The 25,787-nt window shown below is 41.6% G+C and overlaps 1 protein-coding gene across 2 annotated transcripts in view; it reads left to right on the top strand.

Annotated features, from left to right (window-relative positions):
- LOC139457901 (uncharacterized) overlaps nucleotides 1–21,615 on the top strand; it is a 32,344-nt gene extending 10,729 nt beyond the window's left edge. Inside the window, exons 2-6 of one of the 2 annotated variants that reach the window (XM_071239246.1) lie at nucleotides 12,692–15,798; nucleotides 16,194–16,346; nucleotides 17,196–17,372; nucleotides 18,446–18,580; nucleotides 19,761–21,615. In XM_071239246.1, the coding sequence (XP_071095347.1) occupies nucleotides 12,766–15,798; nucleotides 16,194–16,346; nucleotides 17,196–17,372; nucleotides 18,446–18,580; nucleotides 19,761–20,015 (3,753 nt within the window). In that variant the 5' untranslated portion in view covers nucleotides 12,692–12,765 and the 3' untranslated portion in view covers nucleotides 20,016–21,615. Of the gene's footprint in view, nucleotides 1–12,691; nucleotides 15,799–16,193; nucleotides 16,347–17,192; nucleotides 17,373–18,445; nucleotides 18,581–19,760 lie in introns of both variants that reach the window. The other variant, XM_071239245.1, reaches the window with a different exon arrangement.
- Nucleotides 21,616–25,787: the final 4,172 nt, after the last annotated feature.

Here is a 25,787-nt window from a genome sequence, read left to right as displayed (position 1 = left end):
AAATCAAGCCTGCAACATAATCCACTAGTCTGAAATCTATGTCTACTCTAACTTCTTTTGGTTTAGTTGGCTCATCAAAAAATGACCAAATGTCAGTGAAACAATCTACAGAAAAGGATGCCAAGAGACAAGCTTGTAACGACAAACTCAAAAAGATTTTGGCACAGCTGCCAGTCCGAGATGAACGTATCAAATATTTATTATTTTCTGTTCTAGAATTTTGCAAAGCACTTTCATGAAGAACACAATATTTTTATGATGGTAAATTAAAATTTTTGGATCGAAATGGACAGAGTTATTGCCCTTGCCTTTTTAAATTCATGTCATCACAGGTAGTCAATAGAAAAACTATTTGAGATTCTTCACAAACTTTAGACAGGTCTTCAAATGTAAAGAACAATCTCTACAACATAAAAACAGACTTAAAAGAACAGTCTTCACCACATGAAAACAGGTCTAACAGAAGAGCAATCTCTATCACATAAAAACAGGTCTAACAGAACAACAATCTCTACTACATAAAAACAGATCTAACAGAACAATAGTTACTCTTTCAGTTCAAATAAATTAAAATAATTGGAAGATGTTTGTCAGCAACAGACCCTTGACTTTATAACACCCATGTTGTTGATCATATAAAACAGAGATATTGCAAAGAAGCCCTGCTGGGGTCTTGTTGGTTACATTTCATATTTATGCCGACCCGCGAAGATTCTGGGGTAGAATAGGTCTTCAGCAACCCATGCTTGCCGTAAAGGTGACTATGCTTGTCGTAAAAGGCGACTAACGGGATCGGGTGGTCAGGCTCGCTGACTTGGTTGACATGTCATCGATCCCAGTTGCGTGGATCGATGTTCATGATATTAATCACTGGATTGTCTGGTCCAGGCTTGATTATTTACAGACCGCCATCATATAGCTGGAATATTGCTGAGTGCGGCCTTAATCAACAAACCAAACCAAAAAAAATATAAACCAAACCAAAAAAAAACATATTTATGCCATTATGTACACCATCCATCATGCTGCTGGAGCTTGGACTGGGAGTACTTCATGCTTGTTTAAGTAAGGATAAGAATTTATGGATGAACAACTTCTTTATTACAATTTAGAACGACGTTTCGGTGTAGGTTCTATCAAGCAAGTGATACTGTAAGGCCACAAACCCAGGGTACATAATGTCAGGAATACTGTAAGGCCACAGACCTATGGAACATAATGTCAGGAATACTGTAAGGCCACAGACCCAGGGTACATAATGTCAGGAATACTGTAAGGCCACAGACCCAGGGTACATAATGTCAGGAATACTGTAAGGCCACAGACCTATGGAACATAATGTCAGGAATACTGTAAGGCCACAGACCCAGGGTACATACTGTCAGGAATACTGTAAGGCCACAGACCCAGGGTACATAATGTCAGGAATACTGTAAGGCCACAGACCCAGGGTACATACTGTCAGGAATACTGTAAGGCCACAGACCCAGGGTACATACTGTCAGGAATACTGTAAGGCCACAGACCCAGGGTACATAATGTCAGGAATACTGTAAGGCCACAGACCTATGGAACATAATGTCAGGAATACTGTAAGGCCACAGACCCAGGGTACATAATGTCAGGAATACTGTAAGGCCACAGACCCAGGCTACATAATGTCAGGAATACAACATTGTTCAGTTTCTTACTGACACATGATATATCTATATCCTGGCTCTATACATATATAAACAACATGTATAGCCAGACAACCAGATCCCAGAGAGTTTCTGTTGCCATTGTGGTTGCCTGTGGTAGCCTAGTAGGTAATAAGTGAGATCTGGGGAGGATCATCGGCTCACATGGGCAGTTCCAGCACAGGTCACAACAGGAAGGAGGGAATGAATATGTTTGATAAATATTGAAACATTGCAAAAGAAATGAGAGGAAATGTTTTAAATGATGTCTCCATTCCAAAGTCTTCTGATAAACCAGATTGAAAAATATCCTCGGAACTATTTTAAAATGGATTTTCATAATTATTTGACTATCTGAATTTTTTTAAATTGTCCAAAAATATATTTTGTAATTGTTGTCTTTCCAACAAGGAAATATGACAGTCTGTGACCTAACCACTAGCCTGAAGCTAGTTTTTGGTCCAGTAATCCTAGCTTATGACAGCCCATATTTAAGGAATAAAAAGAGCACAAAGACTCGGATGCTGCTGTTGACACAGACTGAAACAGTGTGACCAGATTCAGATGTTGGGGTACTTGAAATATCAGTGACCTTCCAGTCAGACCATTTACACACCATTTATATGGTAGACCCGTGAAGATTCGGGGGTAGAATAGGTCTTCAGCAACCCATGCTTGCCGTAAAAGGCAACTATGCTTGTCGTAAAAGGCGACTAACGGGATTTGGTGGTCAGACACGCTGACTTGGTTTGATGCATGTCATCTATCCCAATTGCGTGGATCGATGCTCATGATATCAATCACTGGATTGTCTGGTCCAGACTCGATTATTTACAGCCCGCCGTCATATAGTTGGAATATTGAACAACAAACTAACCAACCATTTATATGGTAATTGAAACACAAATATCCTAAAAAAAATTAAATTGTTTTCATAAACCATTTAAACATGAAACATAAACATAAACTGATATTTATAAAAATTATACTGTTAAAAGTAACATTTATATATTTCTTGAGAAAGAATCTACCCCAAGAACTAAAAGCCTGCTCTAAATATAATGAAGAATGCATGTGTGTACGTACGTCAGTGAGTGCCTGACTCTACATAGTTTGAGTGTTGTGTTGACACTGGGGCACAGCAACCACCTCAACCAGGCCTCACCAGTGTCCACTCAGGGCAGTAACTAGACTGACACTTAGTCTCTGAAAAGATATAATTTTGATACAAACAAACAGCTATAAACTTGAAAAGTAGTCCCTGTGAAATGGGTCATCTGGACTTGCTTCATTTAGAGCTCTAGCAGTACATAATGGGCAGAAGGGAATATTGCATTGTTCAGGGACTGTGAGACAGGCTAGGGCAATAACATGCAGCCTCTATTACTGATCTTGTTTTTAAAGAATTCTATATTTATGTTTGGTTTTGCTGATCCAAACTTTGATGGAATGATACAATAATTTTCTGTACGGTCTGCGAACTAAACCAAGTTATGAAACCAAATTCAATTTGGATCTTCAGCTCTGGTTCAGGGCCCCGTTCCTCAAAGCAATTGTAGCGCTAAGGTGATGGTAAGTCCAATACTTTAACATAGGCTTACGATCACTATAGCGCTAAGATCGCTTTGAGGAACGAGGCCCAGAAGAGATCTGTAGATAAGAAATAAAAAGATGGCCTAAGATCATGTCCCAGGGGTAGAAACTAACATTTTTAGTCTACTTGTCCTTATTATGGAAACAAGTAGCAAAATCCTTATTGAGGGCAAATTTCTACAAGTCCTTTATACCTTAACTAGTGGGCAGTTTGACTATACTTTCAGTTTACTTGTCAGGCAAAAATTTGTTTTGAATATTTTAATGTTTGCCAATTCAAATGAAATATGATAACATGTTTTTCATGAATTTTATATTAAGTTGATGGAGGTCTGTTCGGGTTTGCACATACATGTTATCATACTGAGTTGTGTACAAGACTCGTGACTCGCTGTGCACAGTTGCAATCCTCAGCTGCTAGGATTTGCTGGTCCTTGGTTTAAATCACAGGATTTTTCCCTGATAATGATCCTCCCTGGTAAAAGCCTGCAACTCTCTAACCTCTAACTATACACACGCACACTAAGCCGTGATAGATCCAGACTCCCATCTAGGGGCTGGTAATCCCATCTCACTTGTCACTGAGTTCATGACTGTATTGAGCTGAAAACTGTGGCCTGTCAACTTAATTATTGACTGACATCATAGAAACGGCAGATATGAAATCAGCTCTTTGATGATATAAGACTCTCCAGGTGATGTGCTGAACTGTAAACTATTACTGCATGCATCACACTGACAGATGTTGAGGTAATACAGCGCCGGTAATACAGCCCGGGTAATATAATACAGCCCGGGTAATATAGCCTGGGTAATACAGCCCGGGTAATACAGCCCGGGTAATACAGCCCGGGTAATGCAGGTATGCTAATACTGGTACCCGTAAAGATCCAGGTTAGAATAGGTCTTCAGCAACCCATGCTTGCTGTAAACGGTGACTTATGCTTGTCGTTAGAGCAGACTAATGGGATCGGGTGGTCAGGCTCGCTGACTGGGTTGATGAATGTCATCATATCTCAAATGCATGGATCGATGCTCATGATGTCAATCACTGGATTGTCTGATCCAGACCTGATTATTTACAGACCGTTGCTTATAGCTGGAATATTGTCGAGTGTGGAGCTTGTTTGTTTGTTTGTTGTTTAATGCCACACTCAACAATATTCCAGCTATATGATGGCAGTCTGTAAATAATTGAGTCTGGACCAGACAATCCAGTGACTGACATCCTGAGCATCGATCCATGCAATTGGAATGCAGTGACATGCATCAACCAAGTCAGCGAGCCTGACCAGCTGATCCCGTTAGTTGCCTCTTACGACAAGTAAGGTTGCTAAAGACCTATTCTACCACGGATCGTCACAGGTGGCTGATAATTGCTGTGCTATTTATCATGAGAAAAATATTTTGTCACCATGTCCTGAATAATTAACCATCATGAAACTTTCTTGGTAGTGTTTGCTGTACATGAATTGATGTGCAGAGTAGAACTACTCACTGAACAACATCAATATCCTGTAGGCAGATTCAATATGGCTTACAATTTCAGAAACTCTCTGAAGGAAACAGTATTGATTTGATTGTCTGTTGATAACTTGACTGTGAAACATCCTCATGATACATGTGTTGATGTGGTTGATCCAGGTGTTCATGCTGTGGTTGATCCAGTAGTTCATGCTGTGGTTGATCCAGGCGTTCATGCTGTGATTGCTCCAGTAGTTCATGCTGTGGTTGATCCAGGCGTTCATGCTGTGTTTGCCCCAGTAGTTCATGCTGTGGTTGCTCCAGTAGTTCATGCTGTGTTTGCCCCAGTAGTTCATGCTGTGTTTGCCCCAGTAGTTCATGCTGTGGTTGCCCCAGTAGTTCATGCTGTGTTTGCTCCAGTAGTTCATGCTGTGGTTGCTCCAGTAGTTCATGCTGTGTTTGCTCCAGTAGTTCATGCTGTGGTTGCTCCAGTAGTTCATGCTGTGGTTGCTCCAGTAGTTCATGCTGTGGTTGATCGAGGCGTTCATGCTGTGTTTGCTCCAGTAGTTCATGCTGTGTTTGCTCCAGTAGTTCATGCTGTGTTTGCCCCAGTAGTTCATGCTGTGTTTGCTCCAGTAGTTCATGCTGTGGTTGATACGGTCATTAATGCTGTGGTTGATAATTAATGTCAGATTTGAACCAATTTTAACTTTTCACCTTTTTTGTTTGGTCTTCTACAGACCGCCTCCGTGGTCTAGTGGTAGTGCGTCCGCTCCCCCGGAGAGCGGTAGGTCCTGGGTTCGATCCCCGACCTCGTCATACCATATGTTAAAAGATGGTACTTGTTGTTACCCTATCTAGCACTCGGCATTAAGGGGCTAGAACAAGGACTGGTCGGCTCGGAGTCAGTATACTGTGTCTGAGTGGGGTATTCATGTTAAATTGCGGCATGGTATATCAGTGGGCTAGCACTATAAATCGGCATCAGCCCGGTCTAGTACACACACACACACACACACACACACACACACACACACACACACACACACACACACACACACACACACACACACACACACACACACACTCATGCCTGCCCGTCACCTCATCTTTGAATTTGAACTCATTCTGAAGGATTATATATTCTCGTTGTAAAGCGAGTTAATGAAAGTCCATACGAAGAACAGGGGCTATGTAAGTGCAATAATCTTGGACACGATGTTAAACACCATTTCACCTCACCTTTGTCTTCTGCATATTAACCTAGAAAATCAATAAAATCGATCTGCAGCAGTAGAAACTAACAGTTTTAGTCCAGTAGTCCTTATAATGATAACATATAGCAAACCCTTTAAAAATGGTACCATATTTTCTTGAGTATAGTGCACACTTTTTTTCAAAACACCACAGCTGTGTAGAAGGGGGTGCACATTATACACGCCATAATGAGTTTTGATGGTTTTTTCCCCCAACGGAAAGACATTACAGTGAGCACGTAACACCGTAACACAAATCCATACTGAAGTACGCAAATTAATCATGTAATTACACTGTCTGGCTATAAAAAGTGTTCTTTGTATATCTGGACTTATGTTTGTAACTTATTTCATTAATTTTATTCCAAATTCCTTTTAATATTGTTTTAATCTATTTCGGCGAAATCGTGTGTGAAGTGATTGAAAGATTAACAGCAACCATGGTCAGATTACCGCTATTGACACCTTGAAACAAACTTTAGTTGACAGAGAATGGATACATTTATCATAAATGCCATACTTTGACTTGTTAAAAGTCATATTTGTTATAGTTTGACGACTCTATGTCAGCATGTAGTTCCTCGATCACGTGCGCGGGAGCCTCGATGGTAACTGGTCAGACTGGTTCCAGTTGAAAAAAAATAACCGGCAAAAGCGATCAGCTGCTACGCTTAGGGATATTATTATTTTAAATATATTTAGTAAAAGCTGCAACTAAATTAACAAGATGTTGGAATATATTATACCTGATAAAAAAATAGTTTCAGAAACAATTTTTGCAGATCCTTGCATAAAAATCCTAAATTTCTACCAGTCCTTATGATACCTTAACTATTGGGCAGTTTGGCAGGGACTATAGGATAAGTGCCAATTTCTACCGCTGATCTGGCGGTAGTATAATATCACTTTGTCTTCCTCTTCTGTAATTCCTGCTCTTGAGGCCGTGATATATCACATACACTAATGTACTTTTCCTGTGCAGTACTTCTTACAAAATATCTTGTCATTTTTAAGGGAATGCAGATTTTGGCAAACAAGATGTCAACTCAGAGATTTACCTAGGTCTCAGTCCGTGACTTTAGCCATTAGACCGAAAGCCTTAGTCTAGTAAACTTCTTTTTGGTCGAGTAAGCTCAACTAATAATAGTCCACATAATAACTGTTCCTCTGAAAATGATCCTAACAGCCAAGTTCGGGCTGGTTGTCCCAAACGTTTTTGGCACAGACTGAGGTCTGTATATTTGCAAGTGCTTGGGACTTTGTCATGAATTCTTTGGTCCCAGAGTGAACACTGTCCCAACAACCAATACTAACACTGTGTGTGATGCCATATCAGTAGGGATGGCTAAAACGATCGATAATCAGAATTATCATCGATGGGAAGAAATATTAACGATTATCGATTATGAAACTGTTGTCATCGATAATAACTCAAATAAACTATTTTGATGAAATAAAGTTTAGATTTACCGGAACAGACTTGTTATTGTCAATCATGTCAATGGTCAAAGATGGAAAGCAACTGTTTTTGTTATATCTCAAATGTCCACAAAGTAATAAATTTTCACTGCTCGCCAGTGGAGTGAAATATGTTGATTTCTTTTTAGACTTTCTTGCGTATTTGCTTAAAGATACTTCTCCGATATTTATCTCTAAATTGATCGATATTTAGTTAGTGGTCATCAATCTCTATACTGATAGCCAGGCACACATTTTAGTGTTCAATATTCCTTGTATTTTAGTGACATTGCATGGTTAGAATTGCAATGGCTTGATTTAGATATGTTCCCAGTGTCTGAAGGGCAATACATGGATTGTATTTCAGAACAGAAATAGGAGATAAATCAAAGTTACATGTTTCAAGTTGTGTCACTCCAACATCTGCTCTTCTGCATCCATTGGGACCTGCAGTATTAGAGCTGAGCATCGCCTGGTATCTTGCGATATGATTTGTGTCATAATACAGACTGATGATACTACTGGTATCTAGATACACCACATCAAATAGTAAGAAATGATGAAATCACTGACAGAGCTCGAGATAAGCTGCGTATTTGCGTGAAATATGCATTAAATAAACTTAAATATGCAGACAAATCAAATCCTAGCATATCAAATTCACCATGAAAAAAAATATTCGACGTAATAAGCGCCCCGCTCCAATATGCCCAGGGCGATATTTGTTAATATATTGGCAAGTGAACAATCCCAATTAGCGCCCCTTCCAACTGATCAATGTACACAAGACTTAGTTATTCGCGTATGATACTCACTCGTGTGTTATATGCACCCTTAATTATGGGCAATTTAAGTCTGTCGTACATAAACATTTCAGGTTGTCAGCTTAAACCACAAAATTTATCTTTCAACTCTATTTTTTACCCCAAAATAATATTCTAATAAGAGCCCCCTATTCCTAATTTTGAGAGCGCCCTGGGCGCTTATTACGTCAATGTTATGTTATTGAAATACAATTATTGCAGACAGGTATACTACCATTCACATATACAGGGATTGTGATATAACAGGTTTTAAGTAAAATACCGGGACCCAAATGTCAAGAAACAGGTGGGTAAAACAAATTTGAATACTCTCTAAAACTAGAATAACCAAATAACCCAAAGCTTGTCTATTTAGCTCTGCACTGAAATAAAGCTCTAAAACCTCTTTCTTCAAGCATTTATTGATTGTAATCCCCATAAACTTTTAACAAAGAATCACAAGAACAAAACAGTTTTAAATGAAGGGATGGTTATTAATTGTAACAGTTAGTCGGCATGTCTTCAGTCACCACATTCTCGTAATCTGCCATACTTACTGGTGCCACTATGCTACTTCTACCATAATGGGAGGTAACTCTTTTGGTTTCTGTTCTATTTATAGAGTATCGCGATCTCACAAACTGACGATTCAGGTATCAATGATATTGTAGGTATCGGTGAATTGTCACAGCCCTACGCAGTATATATCATGGATAGTATTTGCAGGGTTAGAAACTAACAGTTTTTGTCCACTTGTCCTTACAATGATAACATATAGCAAAACCCTTAAAATGGACCAATTTCTACTAATCCTAAGGATACCTTTACTATTGGGCACTTTGGTAAGGACTACAGGACTAGTGCCAATTTCTAACGCTGATTTGTGTCCATTCTTTATTGTTATGCCTGTATTTTGTGCCTGGTAAAACCAAGGTCAACTTATCTCCTTGACCTTGTGGTTGCTGAGTCTTCTTCACTCTCCACTCCATCAACTCTCCATGTGACATGACCCGTGAAGATTCCGGGGTAGAATAGGTCTTCAGCAACCCATGCTTGTCGTAAAAGGCGACTAATGGGATCGGGTGATCAGGCTCGCTGACTTGGTTGATACATGGCACCGATCCCAATTGCGTGGATCGATGCTCATGATATCAATCACTGGATAGTCTGGTCCAGACTCGATTATTTACAGACCCCCGTCATACAGGTTACACACAACCAAATGTTTTCCCATAGACTTCTATAGTAACATTATGATTTTTTTTAAAATAACTAAGCATTCAACAGCTATTACCTGTACATGTGTGCACAGTTTGGCCTTAGAGCAGCAAAAAAAATAAAAATGACTAGCTTAGCCAGCTCCTTTTCCGAGTACCGGAAGCTAAACACACCACCCCCAGTTTCGCACCAAATGTCACCTACTTGAAAATAGCTGTGGTCACATTCAGCATAAGTCATCATGTTGAAAAAGACAGTACTAAATATAGAAAAACATGGTCAGTTTTAATAACTGGATGGATGTACATTTGAAAGACATAAAAATCTTACAGAATATCCTCCAATCACAGCCTGCAGATATCTCTCGATCTGCACTGAAGGCTCCATACGAAAACCGCACTCTCCAAACTGGTACTGATTTGGTGTAGTAGAACCTAAGGCTGGAATATTGCTGAGTGCGGCGTTAAACAACAAACCAACCAATCCATGTGACATAGTAGGTCAGGCTAACATTTATAGTAGCAGGAATATCAGGGCAATAAATCTACACCAGATCCTTAATACATGAAAATAGTCCAATTTGTCAATTGCTTTACATAAACTTTAATGACATTCATGGTAGTATTAGAGCCGAGGTTACACCCCTGACTGGCACTACACAACAAGCCAGCTATTAAACTCAGCCTAGATATGACCCAGATCCTATCTCACTCTGCCCATAAAACCATTGCATGTTGCTATTCAGGTAGACAGCACAGCATCAAAGCCTGCCCATAATGTAATTTAGATATCGGGCAGGCTGTTTATGACTAACAGATTAGTAGAGCGATTGTCATGAGAAGGCTGTATATAATTGCTGGGTGTTGATGAAATCAGTGTAAATGGTGCTGGTTTATCAGAACTGGAGCATGTGGTTGAACAAAGTTTGATAATGTCTGTATGACTTTGTCATGGTATTTTATCATTTGTTCCAACATTGAGGTGCCTGTCGTGAAATATTTTTGAATTCTCTCAGTATGTTGGTACTGCCTGTCCAGATTGGTATTTAAGTCTTGACAAAGATGGCAGGATATGGCAGTCAATGTAAAAAAGCATTAATTTGCAGCCTGTTTCGTAATTGACAATGGGAGATGGTGTGTAGATACAGCGTTAGAAATTAGCACTAGTCCTGTAGTCCTTGCCAGACAGCCCAATAGGTATCATAAGGACTAGTAGAAATTTGCCATTTTTAAGGGTTTTGCTATATGCTATCATTATTAGGACTAGTGGACTAAAACTGTTAGTTTCTATCCCTGAGATAACCAGAGGCTGTGAACTGTAAGTGTTTGTCCTGTTATAACCGACTTCCTGTGTCTGCTTGTGCTGACATGGTGCATGGATAGGTTCCAGGATTGTCCATCTTGTGCTGACATGGTGCCTGGATAGGTTCCAGGATTGTCCATCTTGTGCTGACATGGTGCCTGGATAGGTTCCAGGATTGTTCATCTTGTGCTGACATGGTGCATGGATAGGTTCCAGGATTGTCCATCTTGTGCTGACATGGTGCATGGATAGGTTCCAGGATTGTCCATCTTGTGCTGAAATGGTGCATGGATAGGTTCCAGGATTGGCCATCTTGTGCTGACATGGTGCCTGGATAGGCTCCAGGATTGGCCATCTTGTGCTGACATGGTGCATGGATAGGTTCCAGGATTGGCCATCTTGTGCTGACATGGTGCATGGATAGGTTCCAGGATTGGCCATCTTGTGCTGACATGGTGCATGGATAGGTTCCAGGATTGGCCATCTTGTGCTGACATGGTGCATGGATAGGTTCCAGGATTGTCCATCTTGTGCTGACATGGTGCATGGATAGGTTCCAGGATTGGCCATCTTGTGCTGACATGGTGCCTGGATAGGCTCCAGGATTGGCCATCTTGTGCTGACATGGTGCATGGATAGGTTCCAGGATTGGCCATCTTGTGCTGACATGGTGCCTGGATAGGTTCCAGGATTGTTCATCTTGTGCTGACATGGTGCATGGATAGGTTCCAGGATTGTCCATCTTGTGCTGACATGGTGCATGGAAGGTTCCAGGATTGTCCATCTTGTGCTGAAATGGTGCATGGATAGGTTCCAGGATTGGCCATCTTGTGCTGACATGGTGCATGGATAGGCTCCAGGATTGGCCATCTTGTGCTGACATGGTGCATGGATAGGTTCCAGGATTGTCCATCTTGTGCTGACATGGTGCATGGATAGGCTCCAGGATTGGCCATCTTGTGCTGACATGGTGCATGGATAGGTTCCAGGATTGGCCATCTTGTGCTGACATGGTGCATGGATAGGCTCCAGGATTGGCCATCTTGTGCTGACATGGTGCATGGATAGGTTCCAGGATTGTCCATCTCGTGCTGACATGGTGCATGGATAGGTTCCAGGATTGTCCATCTCGTGCTGACATGGTGCATGGATAGGTTCCAGGAGTGGCCATCTTGTGCTGACATGGTGCATGGATAGGTTCCAGGATTGTCCATCTTGTGCTGACATGGTGCATGGATAGGTTCCAGGAGTGGCCATCTTGTGCTGACATGGTGCATGGATAGGTTCCAGGATTGGCCATCTTGTGGTGCCAACTAAACATGCTGAAAGCGCCAACTCGTTTCGTATCCCAACTCGACCGACTAGGGCAAGGTAGAGGTTACACACAACCAAAGGTTTTCCCATAGACTTTTATAGTGACACTTTGTTTTCCAGTTTTAATTGTAGCATTTTAAATCATTTATTTATATTGACAGCAACAGTAAAGGAGGCTTTTTAAAAACATTTTACTATCTATGGTCAGAAGCATAAAAAAACACTGCTTTCATAATTATTATTTTTTATTTTTATGTCATTTTTTAATCAGAGGATTTGTAAATCAAATTTAACAAAATGTCTAGCCTTAATATCCAACTGTTTGACTGGCATTGTAGAAGTTGGCAAATAATGACGAAAAACATACAACTTTATAAATAACAACTTCTTCATCATTATCAAGCTGGAGTGACAACAACCACTCCAGCTTGATAACGGTGTAAAAATCTACATCGAAACATCGCTACATGCAATAAACAGGAAGTTGTTATCCATAAAGTACATTTTTCTTAATTCTTAACTTAATATCCAACACTGGCCACTCACCCCTACCCTCATGACCTGGTTGTCAGCCTCCCTGGTAATCTTTGTGTGTCTATTGCAGGCAGCAGAAGCACCCTGGCATCCCTCTGTGTGTGGTGGAGCTAACATGGCCATCGCTGCTGTCTCCTGCCTATCATGAGTGTCAACCAGGATACCTCAGGATACATTGTTGACAAGAAACAGGGTAAAATACACACGCAGAACGCCGACCTACTCTCACTGCTTACAGAAAACTCCAGTGACAGTTTGATCAGTAAGGCTGATCTCATAGACACTCAACGATCTGACAGAAGTCATAGGAGCAGCAAAACTCCCTTAGATGCAAATAACAATTCTCATTTAGAGGAAGATTCAGAGAGTGTTGGTAGACAATCCCAGACACCGCAGCTTGTATCAGATAGACGGAACTTTCCCCAACCGAAGCCCAGTGCACTTCTCCCATCAGCTCGAGCTCCGTCAACTGACATAAAGGAGGCAGGCAGGTCGAGTTCCACGAGTGTGTATGCAGTAGCTAATCCTGATATTCTCAGAGCTTCAGGACTCACCCCGACTCAACAGAATCAGTACTTTCCCAAATATGTTTCTCTCAAGTCCAGGTCTCAGGATGCTCATCTTGCTTCCATTGCAGTAGCAGAGGAGGAGGAACCCACACCCACACCCACACCCACACCCACACCCACACCCAGGTCAAATAGTGTGTCTGCAGCACCAAGGTCAAATAGTGTGTCTCCAACACCAAGGTCAAATAGTGTGTCTCCAACACCAAGGTCAAATAGTGTTTCACCAACAAAAGAATCAGCTCCTGCATCTCTGTCGGCAAGCTCTAAATTAGCATTTATTGCCGATTCCCTGGAGTTTACTGAGACTGACCTTGAGAAACATTTAACTCCATTGTCTCCAGATCCAGAAGCTACGAGTCGAGATCAAGATCCAACTCCAGCCCAGACTCCATCTGTTGTTGTTCAAGAGAACACTTTTGATAAATCTCTAAATCACAAGGAAAAAGTTCAAGTAGATAAAAACTTACTTCAAGTTCCTGCCAGTAAGTCCTCAGCCAAGTCCAAGGCCCACAATCCTGAGAGTCTCGTGTTTGAGCGAGACTCACTCTCCTCCAGTGCCAGTATAGAGGAGATTGGAAGGGCTAGGAAGACTGCAGACTCAGCTGATTCGAGCAGGAGTAGAGTTTTTGTGATAAGGAATGAGTCACAGAATACTATGAGTGGAGCCAGAAACCGTAAAGTTTATGTAGAATCCCCAGCATTCACTCACGAAGAAGAGGATGAGTTCCGATTTGTGAGTAGTCGTGTTGATGACTACCAGGATATGAGCGACACCTACAGGCAGCTTGATGAATCTACTGTGGAACACAAATCCAAGAAGAAGAGCAGCGGAAAACATGTGCGGTATCAGGATAGTGATAGATTTGAAGACAAAAACCAGCTTGACCTTGAGGATGATGCTAGGTCCGTTCATAGGTTAAGTCAAGGTCATGACGTAACTTACAAGTCAGCTTTAAGAAATCCAAATCGACAAGAATCTGTGTCGAGTCCAGTTAAGAGTTTGGTTCTTCCAGACAAGCCATCCTTTGACCAAGGTGAAATAGAAGAACTAGACCGTGAGTCCAAATATCAGGATGTGTTGAAGCAAAGAATTGATCATAGCAGACAGACATTGGAAAGTGACGAAATCCCTAAATTACCTTTATCCCCAGACACAGATCATGACTTCATGCGCGATTCTCTAGATATGGCTGGAGAGATTTACCAAGAAGGCAGAGGTAGTGCCCCTCGGGATTCGATGGAGTTGTACCAGGGGCAGCCTAATCAGAGTGTTGCCCCGAGATATGGACAGATGGAGAACACCACATGGAGGAACCCCCCTCCCCAGCCGTTCTCGGCCCCTCCCTACGAGGAGGAGAAGGAGGATGTGCTGGGTCAGTTCCACAGACAGAATGCGGTGGATGGATATGCCTCGGAACCAGATTACCGCATTCAGCAACGGAGAGACGACTACCCGGAACCTCCAAGTGAACCCCACCACTATCCACAGGAACATCAAGCTTATCAAAAACATCCAAATGGTCCGGCGTACCAGGCCCATCCTCAGTATTATGAAGCATCTCCTCAAGGGCAGCGAGACTACCCTCATCAACAGCAGTTTCCTACGTCTGGTTACTATGACAATGGTCAGGGTTACCCTCAAAGGAATCCTCACATTTCTTCCTTTGTCCCTGAGGATAGAATTCATCAATCATATGATTCCGAACTGAGTTATCGACCTCCGTACAACGAATATGAACAGACTAATCCCAACGGTGGTTACATGTACTATGATGATGCAAACGGTGGGCCTGAGAACGGTCACTATGACAATAGACCCGAGTTGGCAGGAGGATACTCCAACCAAAATAGAGTTGATCGATACGTAAATGAAAACGTGGATCCTAAAATGGAAATGTCGAGTCCAGGGAAACTCAAGTATGACTATGTCACAAACAACAGGTTTGACTATGGACGGCAACCACCAAAGTCTTACAAGCAGCTTAGAGATATCAAAAATGAGGAAAAGTCAAAGTTAGAGACATTTTTCATCAAACCCAAAGTGAAACCTAAGCATGATGCAGCTGGGCAGTCATCTGCTCGCACTGTGAACTCTTTAGAAGGAGCTGAATTGTACCATCCGCCCAGAGCACTGAATGAGAAGCCTGCCTCAGCTGAAGACCTGTGGGCCCAGAGAGCAGCTAAGTTGCAGCAGAGGTCAGCAGGGAAACAAGGCTCCAAGAAGAAAACCGGGTCAAAGCTCGTCAAATATCCCAGTGACAGTGGGTTATCTGCCCGTTTAGACCCCAAAGTGCCATTACCACGACCAGCCTTCCTGCCTCAAGCTGTGAATTCAGGCCCTCACAGTAACTATGCCTCCCCCCCACACTCATTCCCATCGTCCCCCCAGAGGCGCCCCCTTGAGTTGAAGCCGATCTCGCAGGAAGTGATCACCTCTGATGGTCAGAGGATAAGTGTGGACGTCAACCTGAAGCTCATGTCCCCACCACCGGCCCACCACCACTCGGATGGCTACCTGCACAGGCCGCAGACGTACATACAGGACGTCACTGACCCTGTCGGTCAGGCTGGACATCAGTACCCGATCATGGACTACCACAACCAGCAGGTGAGTCACCCAGAAGTGATTGAGTGAGTGTTAATGCCATGTATTCCAGCAAGATTCCAGCTTTGTCACAGCAACCAGCAAATGTTGTGGGCCATTCTGAACACCCATCTTGCAGCAGTAGAAAATTCTGATGGCTATTTGTGTTTGTATGACCACTGAACACTGAAAATTGAAGTACCAATAACGCATGCAGTGAGATGCGAATAAAACCTGATAATATTATGTTAGAGCAGATTTCCATGCAATTTGGATGCTAATGATTCCTTCTTTGCACATTTCTACCATGTTCTACTAGTCCTTATGATACCCTAACTATTGGGCAGTTTGGCAAGGACTACAGGACTAGTGCCAATTTCTAACACTGCAAATGTGAGAAGTATGTTTCTGGTGTACAGGATTATGGGGAGAACTACAGTGATGCCTACAGTGGTGTCAGCAATGGACAGCCCGGCTATGACAGTATGCCAAAGGATACTCGCCAGCTCGGCAACGCTTACCCCAAGATACCTCCCATACCTTCCAGTAGTGAGAGCAAGGACTCGCATCAGGTAATGCTTATCCTAAGATACCTCCCATACCTTCCAGTAGTGAGAGCAAGGACTCACATCAGGTAATGCTTACCCCGAGATACCTCCCACACCTTCCAGTAGTCAGAGAATCTAATACCCACATCAGTCCCTGGCTGCAAGCTGAACTGTTCTGTATTGGTCAGTGTATTGGGATTCTATTCAGTAAGTTATTGTGGTGTCTTGATTGAAAATGTAATTCAAATAATAAATCTCAGATCACTTTATCTGTCAAATTCTTGGAGTTAACTTCAGGGAAATCATTTTATGTGCATTTCTTACCATAGACAAGCTTTTCAAGACTTAAATCCAGACCAGTGTGACAGGAGTGCTAGGATGTGCAACATTACAACACACCATGTATGTATCTACAGCACAGGGGTCGATTTAACTGCTGGCCTGTTGGCCCATGGCCAGTTAAAATTACAACGCACTTGCTGAAACATAAAGCAGTTGGCCCATCTGGCAAATAAACATTTCACCCTTCTCTGTGTAGGTTTAATTTCATTGGATCATCTTGTCAGGAGGACACCCGGATGCCATCTTATAATGTTGTGTATAACAACTTCTTTATTTGCTCATAAAGTGCCATGAAATGAGGCAATTGGAAGCCAAGATTTTATCTCAGAGTGTAGGAAAAAATGTTTCGGGGGGGGAGGAGTTCTGAAGTTTTCAGAGCCCTGCTAGGTGGCTTCATGAACGCAGTTTCGGCCATTTTGCGTCCTCCACCATTTAGTTTTAGGCAAGTTAGTTTGAGGAGGGCCAGTAACTTACAAAAGGAGCAAGCCCTGCTGGCTACTTACAAATTTGTTATTAAATCTTTCCCAGCAGCAGAGTGAACCGCATGATGGGTACGTGGCCCAGTTCCGCAAGCAGCGAGACAAGAAACAGCAGGATGAGCATCCATGGTACAAGGTGTACAACATCAACGACTACAGAAAGATGCAGAAGGAGGTCCGTCTGGGGACTCTCGGACCCGACCTCGATAATGACTCCTTCAAAGACAGGGTGAGATGAAGTTCCAGTGATGGATTAGTAGCACTGATTGATTGGTTCCTCTCTGCCAATGCTGTAGTTGATTTAATTGTGAATTCTTGTTAACAATTCAATCAATTGAGAAAATGGCTATTTAATCTAAATTTTTGGTTCAAAATATTCATCATGATTTTGGAAAGTCATTCTTAATATTTGACCGCCTCCGTGGTCTAGAAGTAGAGCGTCCGCCCGGAGAGCGGAAGGTCCGGGATTCGATCCCCGGCCGCGGCATACCAAAAGACGTTTAAAAAATGGTACTTGTTGTTACCTTGTCTGGCGCTTGGCTTTAAGGGGCTAAAACAAGGACTGGTCGGCTCGGAGTCAGTATACTGTGTCTGAGTGGGGTATTCATGTTAAACTGCGGCATGGTATCTCAGTGTGCTAGCACTATAAATCGGCATCAGTCCGGACTAGTACAAGCAGCCACACACACACACGTGCATGTATGTCGCTATATAAGTGCAATAATCTTGGACCAACGTTAAACCCCATTTCACCTCACACCATTCTTAATATTTATAAAAGTATGTAAAAGTCTATTGATGTACAATTTCAGGAAAATATGGACAGAAAAGGACTAGCTATTATTACATCGGTAGATCAGCCTCAGAACTTTGTCTTTTTTAGACAGGGGGCACGGGTGGCCCAATCGTCTAAGGTGCTGCGATTCGCTGTGCAGAGTTGCGTCCCTTGGGCACGCCAGAAACCTATGATCGTGGGTTCGAATCCCGGTTCACCCGCGATATAACTGGAATACTGTTAAAAGCTGCGATAAACCCAACTCACTCACTGTAAACAATTGAGTCTGGAACAGATAGTGCATTGATCAGTATTGTGAGCAGTGATCCATGCTGTCAGGATACGATGTCATACAATCAACCAAGTCAGCGAGTCTGGCCACCATATCCACTAAGTCGCCTCGTATGACCAGCCGATTGCAAGGGACCAATTTTTACCCAGAATCCCCACAGGGGCAATGGCCAAAGGTCGCTGTACAACATGGCTTGGTAGTGATGCACACTTAAACTCTGTTTTTGCTGCTGCAGATGGAGAAGATGCAGAGACAGACACACTATGCACGGCAGGTGCAGGAGCGCAACAAGCAGGAAGTCACCCACAGGAAGCCGCCATCCTTCCCCAAGCCTAAAGACCAGGATGACATCATGAACAAACGCAGGCTGGTATGTGTGTGCGCAGCTTATCCCACAGTTTAGTCCTCTCCAACTGGAGTTAAATGCACGAATATCCAATTGTTCTTCCCGTTTTCGTGATTCTTAATGAGTAACTTGAATCTTATAGAGTTTTTTTGTATGAGACCTCAAGATTAGAGGAAATGTCATCTGAGAATGTTTTTGCTCCTTGGATAATTATAATTACTTTATGACTGCGCTGTCAAGAGCCTAGTTATTTACACCAGCTTTCATCCACACAGGTGACACATGTAAGTCCTATATAGTCTATGAAAATCTCAGAAAGTATGTGAAAATATAGTAACATACTCTTCCACTGCATAACTCTGTCAAAAAAAAATTCTCGAAAGGGACATTGCTGTGTCTCGATAGGAACATTTCTTTTTTTTTGTTTCTCAACAGGGACATTTTCTGTATCACGAAAGGGACATTTTCTGTTTCTCGATAAGGACATTTCTGTTTCTCAATAGGGACATTTTGTGTTCTCGATAGGGACATTTTCTGTTTCTCGATAAGGACATTTCTGTTTCTCAATAGGGACATTTTGTGTTCTCGATAGGGACATTTTCTGTTTCTCGATAAGGACATTTCTGTTTCTCAATAGGGACATTTTGTGTTCTCGATAGGGACATTTTCTGTTTCTCGACTGGGACATTTTCTGTTTCGCAATATTAACATTTTCTGTTTCTCAATAGGGACATGTTCTGTTTCTCGACAGGGACATTTTTTATTTCCTCAACAGGGACAATTACTGTATCTCAATAGGAACATTTTCTCTGTTTCTCGACAGGGACATTTTCTGTTTCTCAATAGGGACATTTTCTGTATCTCAATAGGAACATTTTCTGTTTCTTGACAGGGACATTTTTTTTATCTCGACAGGGACATATTTTTTTTCTCGACAGGGACATTTTTTATTTTCTTTATTATATTTTATTTTCTGTTTCTCAATTGACAGGGACATTTTTGTTTTCTCAAAAGGGACCTCTCTTTTTTTTTCTCGACAGGGACATTTTTTATTTTTTTTATTTTCTGTTTCTCAATTGAGACATTTTCTCTGTTTCACAACAGGGACATTCTTTGTTTCTCGATAGGGACATGTTCTGTTTCTCGATAATGACATTTTCTGTGAATTGCACTGGAGTATCTACTTGTGTTCTCTCCTCCCCAGGCTCTGGAGTATGCCAAGAACGTGCCCAAGCCCAGTGTGAAGGTGCAGCCCAACCCCTACAACTCCTACCAGGTAGCATCGCAGATGGTCAGCACCAACCCCGCCTCCGGACCGCTGGTCAGACAACAGTATAAACAACAACCTGTTGTGGATGTCATAGACCTGGATAAACTGCAACAACGACATGAGCAGGATAAGCAGAATGTGGCCAAGATTCGACAGAACATGGACAGCGTAGTGGCCCAGAATGCCTAGAGTGCTTGCAGTCACACACACAACTTGGTGAAACAGTGCATTTACTTTGTGGAAGTTGTTCATTTTCAGTTCTGGATTGATAGTTATCCACCATCAGGGCTGTTATGTTATGCATAGTTATCTGTTGAATGGATTTGTATAGTATATCATGTGTCTACATTTTAAGATTTTTGTGTCATTTGAAATAAGTTTTTATAGATTTGAAGATGAATATTTTTTTATTGAAAAAATCAAACTGATACGATGAATTTGAGGTGACGATTCCTCTTTAATACTGCTGGTAACTGTGCTATTGAAATAAAGACTATTGATTTTTCATGAAACAGTATTAAATGGAGACCACCCTGTTAGTTTCACAATTTGTGTGAGATCAAAATACTGTATTATCTTTCTCATCACCCGTTCGTTTACCGGACTTTGCTGAAGGGGTACGGTGTAAATTTTTTCTGCGCTTGATAAGCGAATTTATTTTTTTCCAAAATACTGAATCCGCTATAGGGGGGTGCGCATTATACATGGGTGCGCACTGTACTCAAGAAAATACGGTAATATGTACGATTACAATGACATAATGACACAACACATTTTGAGACAAATGTTACGACTTTGATGACCATGTGTCATGTCCTGATTCACTGAGCTACACCTCAGCGCTGTTGGATATCACTTTGTAAATATATAGCTGTAAAATCATATAGTGATATCCTGACTTCCTGCCATTCCCGTGTCTCAGACATGACTCAATATGTTTTCCAGCAAAACATCAAAAACACCATGCATATATTTTTGCATTGCTTGAATTCAGTCCCAGTACCATCAACATACTCCGTTAGTTCCAGACATCAAGGGTGCTAGATCTCCATTCAGTGTTATAAATACCCTGGACCACTCACTACCTTTGGGAGATGACGTCACCATTTCGACATCTCTTTTCCCCTCCCTCGTCCGTTTGATTCGATTGAATGGCTATTTTTAGTGTCATGTCATTTGATTCAGGCCTAAAACGAAGCTATGGTAGCAGATTGGTTCAGGGTGTTTTTTGTATTTTATTAATTACCAACAGGGTTAAAAATAACCAAGTTCATAAAAATCGTGCACTAGTGCAAAGTGAACTGTTTCTGTTATTTGGACGTCATTGTTGATGTCATTAGAATCTCATTGTGACCTAAGGACGGAATGACGTCACACTAGAAACGACATCATAGCTGAAGATTATTGACGTCATTCGACAAATTGATCTGGGACAACAGTGTTGTTCAGTGCATTTTTTGTTAAGGAAAGCTCAAAATAATTAAGAAATTATGGGTAATAAAGAAATCATTACTCTCACATGTGTGTCATACTGGTTTTTACGAAACGTGTGTAAGAATTCATTCACAAGAATACTGACACTCATTTCGTAAAACCAGTATGACACACATGGTCATATAATAATCTCTATTTATTATCCTAGACTGGAGATATACTACCCTGGATTAGGGAGGATGTTCCGACACTCCGTCCAGCCTCTGTGATATGTATATATCTATATCTGTAAGTTTTGTACTCCCTGTCAACTCATCACATCAATGTAGTTCTAGAAACATGGGAAGATAGTCTTTGAGGATGGTGTACATCTACAGTGCTACTATTTTATACTGTAAAAAGTCGGTATTGAGAAGCTATTTCAGTTTGTTTGTGTGTACAAACATGTTGTGTTTGTGATATGTTAACTTGGTTTTTATCATATGATTTACTGTAGTGATCTTTTAGCTATGTTCAACGGGCACCGGGAGTTCGTAACTAGGAATACTTTGTGGAACAATGTCCAACTGTTGATATATTCTGAACTATTTCAATTTTATGTAAATATTTTTACAATGTAGATTTATGTTGAAAAGAGGTAACGTGCTTCATTCATGGAAGAAAGAGTTCAACTAATCTGTACATATTGAAATATTCATGTTGTAAAAACTAATCCCCAAGTTCCCAACTTAGTAGGAGTAGTTTCAAAGTTAAAAATAATATGATAAATCTTTGATAGGGGAGTGGGGCATCTTCCCGAGGCAAGAGAGTTAACTGACTTTAAAAGTCTAGTTTCCACCCTTGCCGAACTAGGCTGGAATTACTGGGCTCGATCGTAGCGCCACCAGAGACTATTGCCAGTTATGTACCTTCTAAGCCTCTCCTATTGGCCAATCAGATTCCACCTCTCGTATCAATTGCATTTGCTTCGTCCAGTCAGGACGATCTGATCGATAATCAAGATCTGTATTGTGATAAAACGGGTCTTACATCATGAAATGCATCAAATCATGTGAGCACCTTGATTAGAAACATGAAAAGATTTGGAAAATATCTTCTGACAACGAGTTGGCGGTGCACATGCTTTGCAAGTCCTGCGATCGACCGAAATCTGCATGACAGTTTACAAACCGGATTTCGATTTCGTTGCACGATTTTGATTGGACTATGCATAGACTCGTTAGTCCAGCCAAAACTCCATAATATCAGCCTAGTTCGGCAAGGGTGGAAACTGGACTTTTATAGTCCGTTAACTCTCTTGCTTCTGGAAGATGGGATTGGGGAGACGCTGAGATCAAGTGGGGTGACATGAAAAAATTAGGGCGAAAGAGGTGGAGTTGCATGAAACAATGACACAGTTCTATTTTTCCAAATAAACATTTCATAAACTTGAACATTATTTATTTATGGACTGGCAATTTGTTATTGGGAATTCCCTGTTCATGAAAAATATATTGACATGTATTTGTGTGTGTGTGTGTGTGTGTGAGTGTGTGCGAAAAAAATTGTCAACGCCAATTTTGAGCACATAAATCAACATGGTTACATTCTGAAAACATAGGTTGGTTTAAAATGTTAGTCATGATATTTTACTCTATTTATCCTTGGATTGTTTCAAATAGTGATGCCCTGTCTTATAGGCCGATATTGTCAGTGTATACAGGTGTATACAGGTGTATACAGGTGATCAGCCATAACTTCCTGATTCCTGGTACAGTTGCCTCCATCAACCAGTCACAACAGACAGGTACACAGGGAAATGTTAGTGTGGCTATGGGATTCCTATTGTCATGTCGGTATTAGCGGGTGTCTTCTATTTTGTAGCATGCTAGGGGAACTATTGGGGGCATATTGACTTCTGCAATAGTGTTGGAATAGTTTCATTTGTACAAGTACTCATGCCATCACACAGAATTATCATGGCCTTATACAACACGATGTCGAAACGTAACATTTAGTTTCTGTAGATTGCTGAGCTTGTTGCTGGGAGTAAAGGGAGGTCACTCTTATCAGCCATGTATAGTTTGATGGGAGTTGGGTAAAATCAATCGATAGTGTCCATACTCTGTATAGCTGAAGGTGTTGATTATCAGTATTTATTTTAATCTTATTTATATGCACTATGATGCCGTAGCTTGGTGTCCTGTCAGCTCGCGATTTCTGCTTTGTCCCAGATGTGTTTTCATCAGGGCCAGACAATAATTGTAATGTATTGATAGTTGATTCCTGACACTACGAGCAGACAGGGGCTCGGTGGTTAGTGTGTTTGTTCGGCGCCTGTATGTACTGGGTTTGATTCCCTCCTGAGCATATCATATCATATCTTTGTTCCCCATTATGAGGGACAAATAGAAGCCTAGGACTCATTCATGGTTGGCCCAGTTGTGTAAGGTGCTGCAATTTGTTGTGTAGAGTTGTGTCCCTTGGGCACGCCAGAAACATATGCTCGTTGGTTCGAATCCCTTTTCATCCCAATTTTGTTTGTAGGTTTGTCAGCACCGTAACCGTGCATATGGGTTTCACCAAAGTGGTCAAAAAGTGATACCTGCATCACCTCGGGCTTTCCTCCAACATGAAGCTGACATGCCGTGATATAACTGGAATACTGTTCAAAGCAACTCACTCATCAATATTATGTTTAATATAGGCCAAACAAAATCAAAATGAACTGACAATCACTCGTGCCATTTCAGTTTTAATATTAATCATTCATATTTATTATTAGAGAAGAAAAGTCTTATAGGAAATAGGAAAAATTCAGTAAATTTACATTCAAAATATTTTAGTAAGATTGTAACAGAAAGCTGATGATTTAAAATCACCAGTGACTTCAATGTTATTTGAGTTTGATTGAAATCTCATTAATTCAATATTATGTGTTAGGAGTTTTCTTTTTCTTATTTAGTCTTGAAGCAGAAACAAAACATTACTTCCTAGGTATCATTTAATTATTGTTTCCTAACCAGGTAGTGATAGCATTGTGTTGTAATAGCCTTTGTTTGTTTCTCATACTGACATTGTGATTGGTTGACGACTTGCTGTACTCCATGTGTTGTGTTATCCTGGAAAGACTTTCATCCCGGGGTATCAGGACTTGCTGTACTCCATGTGTTGTGTAGGGTTACCCTCTGGTATTCGTGGAGGACAGTTGGGAAGACTTTCACCTCGGGGTATCAGGACTTGCTGTACTCCATGTGTTGTGTTACCCTCTGGTATTCCTGGAGGACAGTTGGGAAGACTTTCACCTCGGGGTATCAGGACTTGCTGTACTCCATGTGTTGTGTTACCCTCTGGTATTCCTGGAGGACAGTTGGGAAGACTTTCACCTCGGGGTATCAGGACTTGCTGTACTCCATGTGTTGTGTTACCCTCTGGTATTCCTGGAGGACAGGTGGGAAGACTTTCACCCCGGGATGTCAGGACTTGCTGTACTCCATGTGTTGTGTTACCCTCTGGTATTCCTGGAGGACAGTTGGGAAGACTTTCACCTCGGGATGTCAGGACTTGCTGTACTCCATGTGTTGTGTTACCCTCTGGTATTCCTGGAGGACAGTTGGGAAGACTTTCACCTCGGGGTATCAGGACTTGCTGTACTCCATGTGTTGTGTTACCCTCTGGTATTCCTGGAGGACAGGTGGGAAGACTTTCACCCCGGGATGTCAGGACTTGCTGTACTCCATGTGTTGTGTTACCCTCTGGTATTCCTGGAGGACAGTTGGGAAGACTTTCACCTCGGGATGTCAGGACTTGCTGTACTCCATGTGTTGTGTTACCCTCTGGTATTCCTGGAGGACAGTTGGGAAGACTTTCACCTCGGGGTATAAGCACTTGCTGTACTCCATGTGTTGTGTAGGGTTCACCTCCGGTATTCCTGGAGGACAGTTGGGAAGACTTTCACCTCGGGGTATAAGCACTTGCTGTACTCCATGTGTTGTGTAGGGTTCACCTCCGGTATCCCTGGAGGACAGTTGGGAAGACTTTCACCTCGGGGTATAAGCACTTGCTGTACTCCATGTGTTGTGTAGGGTTCACCTCCGGTATTCCTGGAGGTGTACAGGAGTACAGTTGGGAAGACTTTCACCTCGGGGTGTCAGGACTTGCTGTACTCCATGTGTTGTGAAGGGTTCACCACCAGTATTCCTGGAGGAGTACAGTTGGAAGACTTACCCCGGGGTTGTAAAGTCCAACAGATGAAACATGTCCAACTTATATTGTCATGTATATACCTTGTAACTAATGTAAATGGAAGTGTATTATAGCTATCTAGATGTGCTCAGATGTATTGATTCATATGCATTAAAACATTCCATACTCACACGCTGTGTTGGTGTCTGTTTCATGGAGGAGGCACATTGCCCTACCACAGTTTACTTTACCTCTGCAGAATGAACTGCTGGATGAAACAGGAGAATTTTTGACAAATATTTTTTTTAAATTTCAAAGGAGATTTTTGAAGCAGAGCTGGAATATTGTTTTGGCTTGATCTAC

This window comes from Haliotis cracherodii, unplaced genomic scaffold (assembly GCF_022045235.1).
Source record: "Haliotis cracherodii isolate W230 unplaced genomic scaffold, xgHalCrac1.p SCAF_12, whole genome shotgun sequence".
NCBI lineage: Eukaryota > Metazoa > Mollusca > Gastropoda > Lepetellida > Haliotidae > Haliotis > Haliotis cracherodii.
The sequence above is the reverse complement of the archived record's forward strand: the minus strand, read 5'-3'. Positions and strand labels throughout refer to the sequence as shown.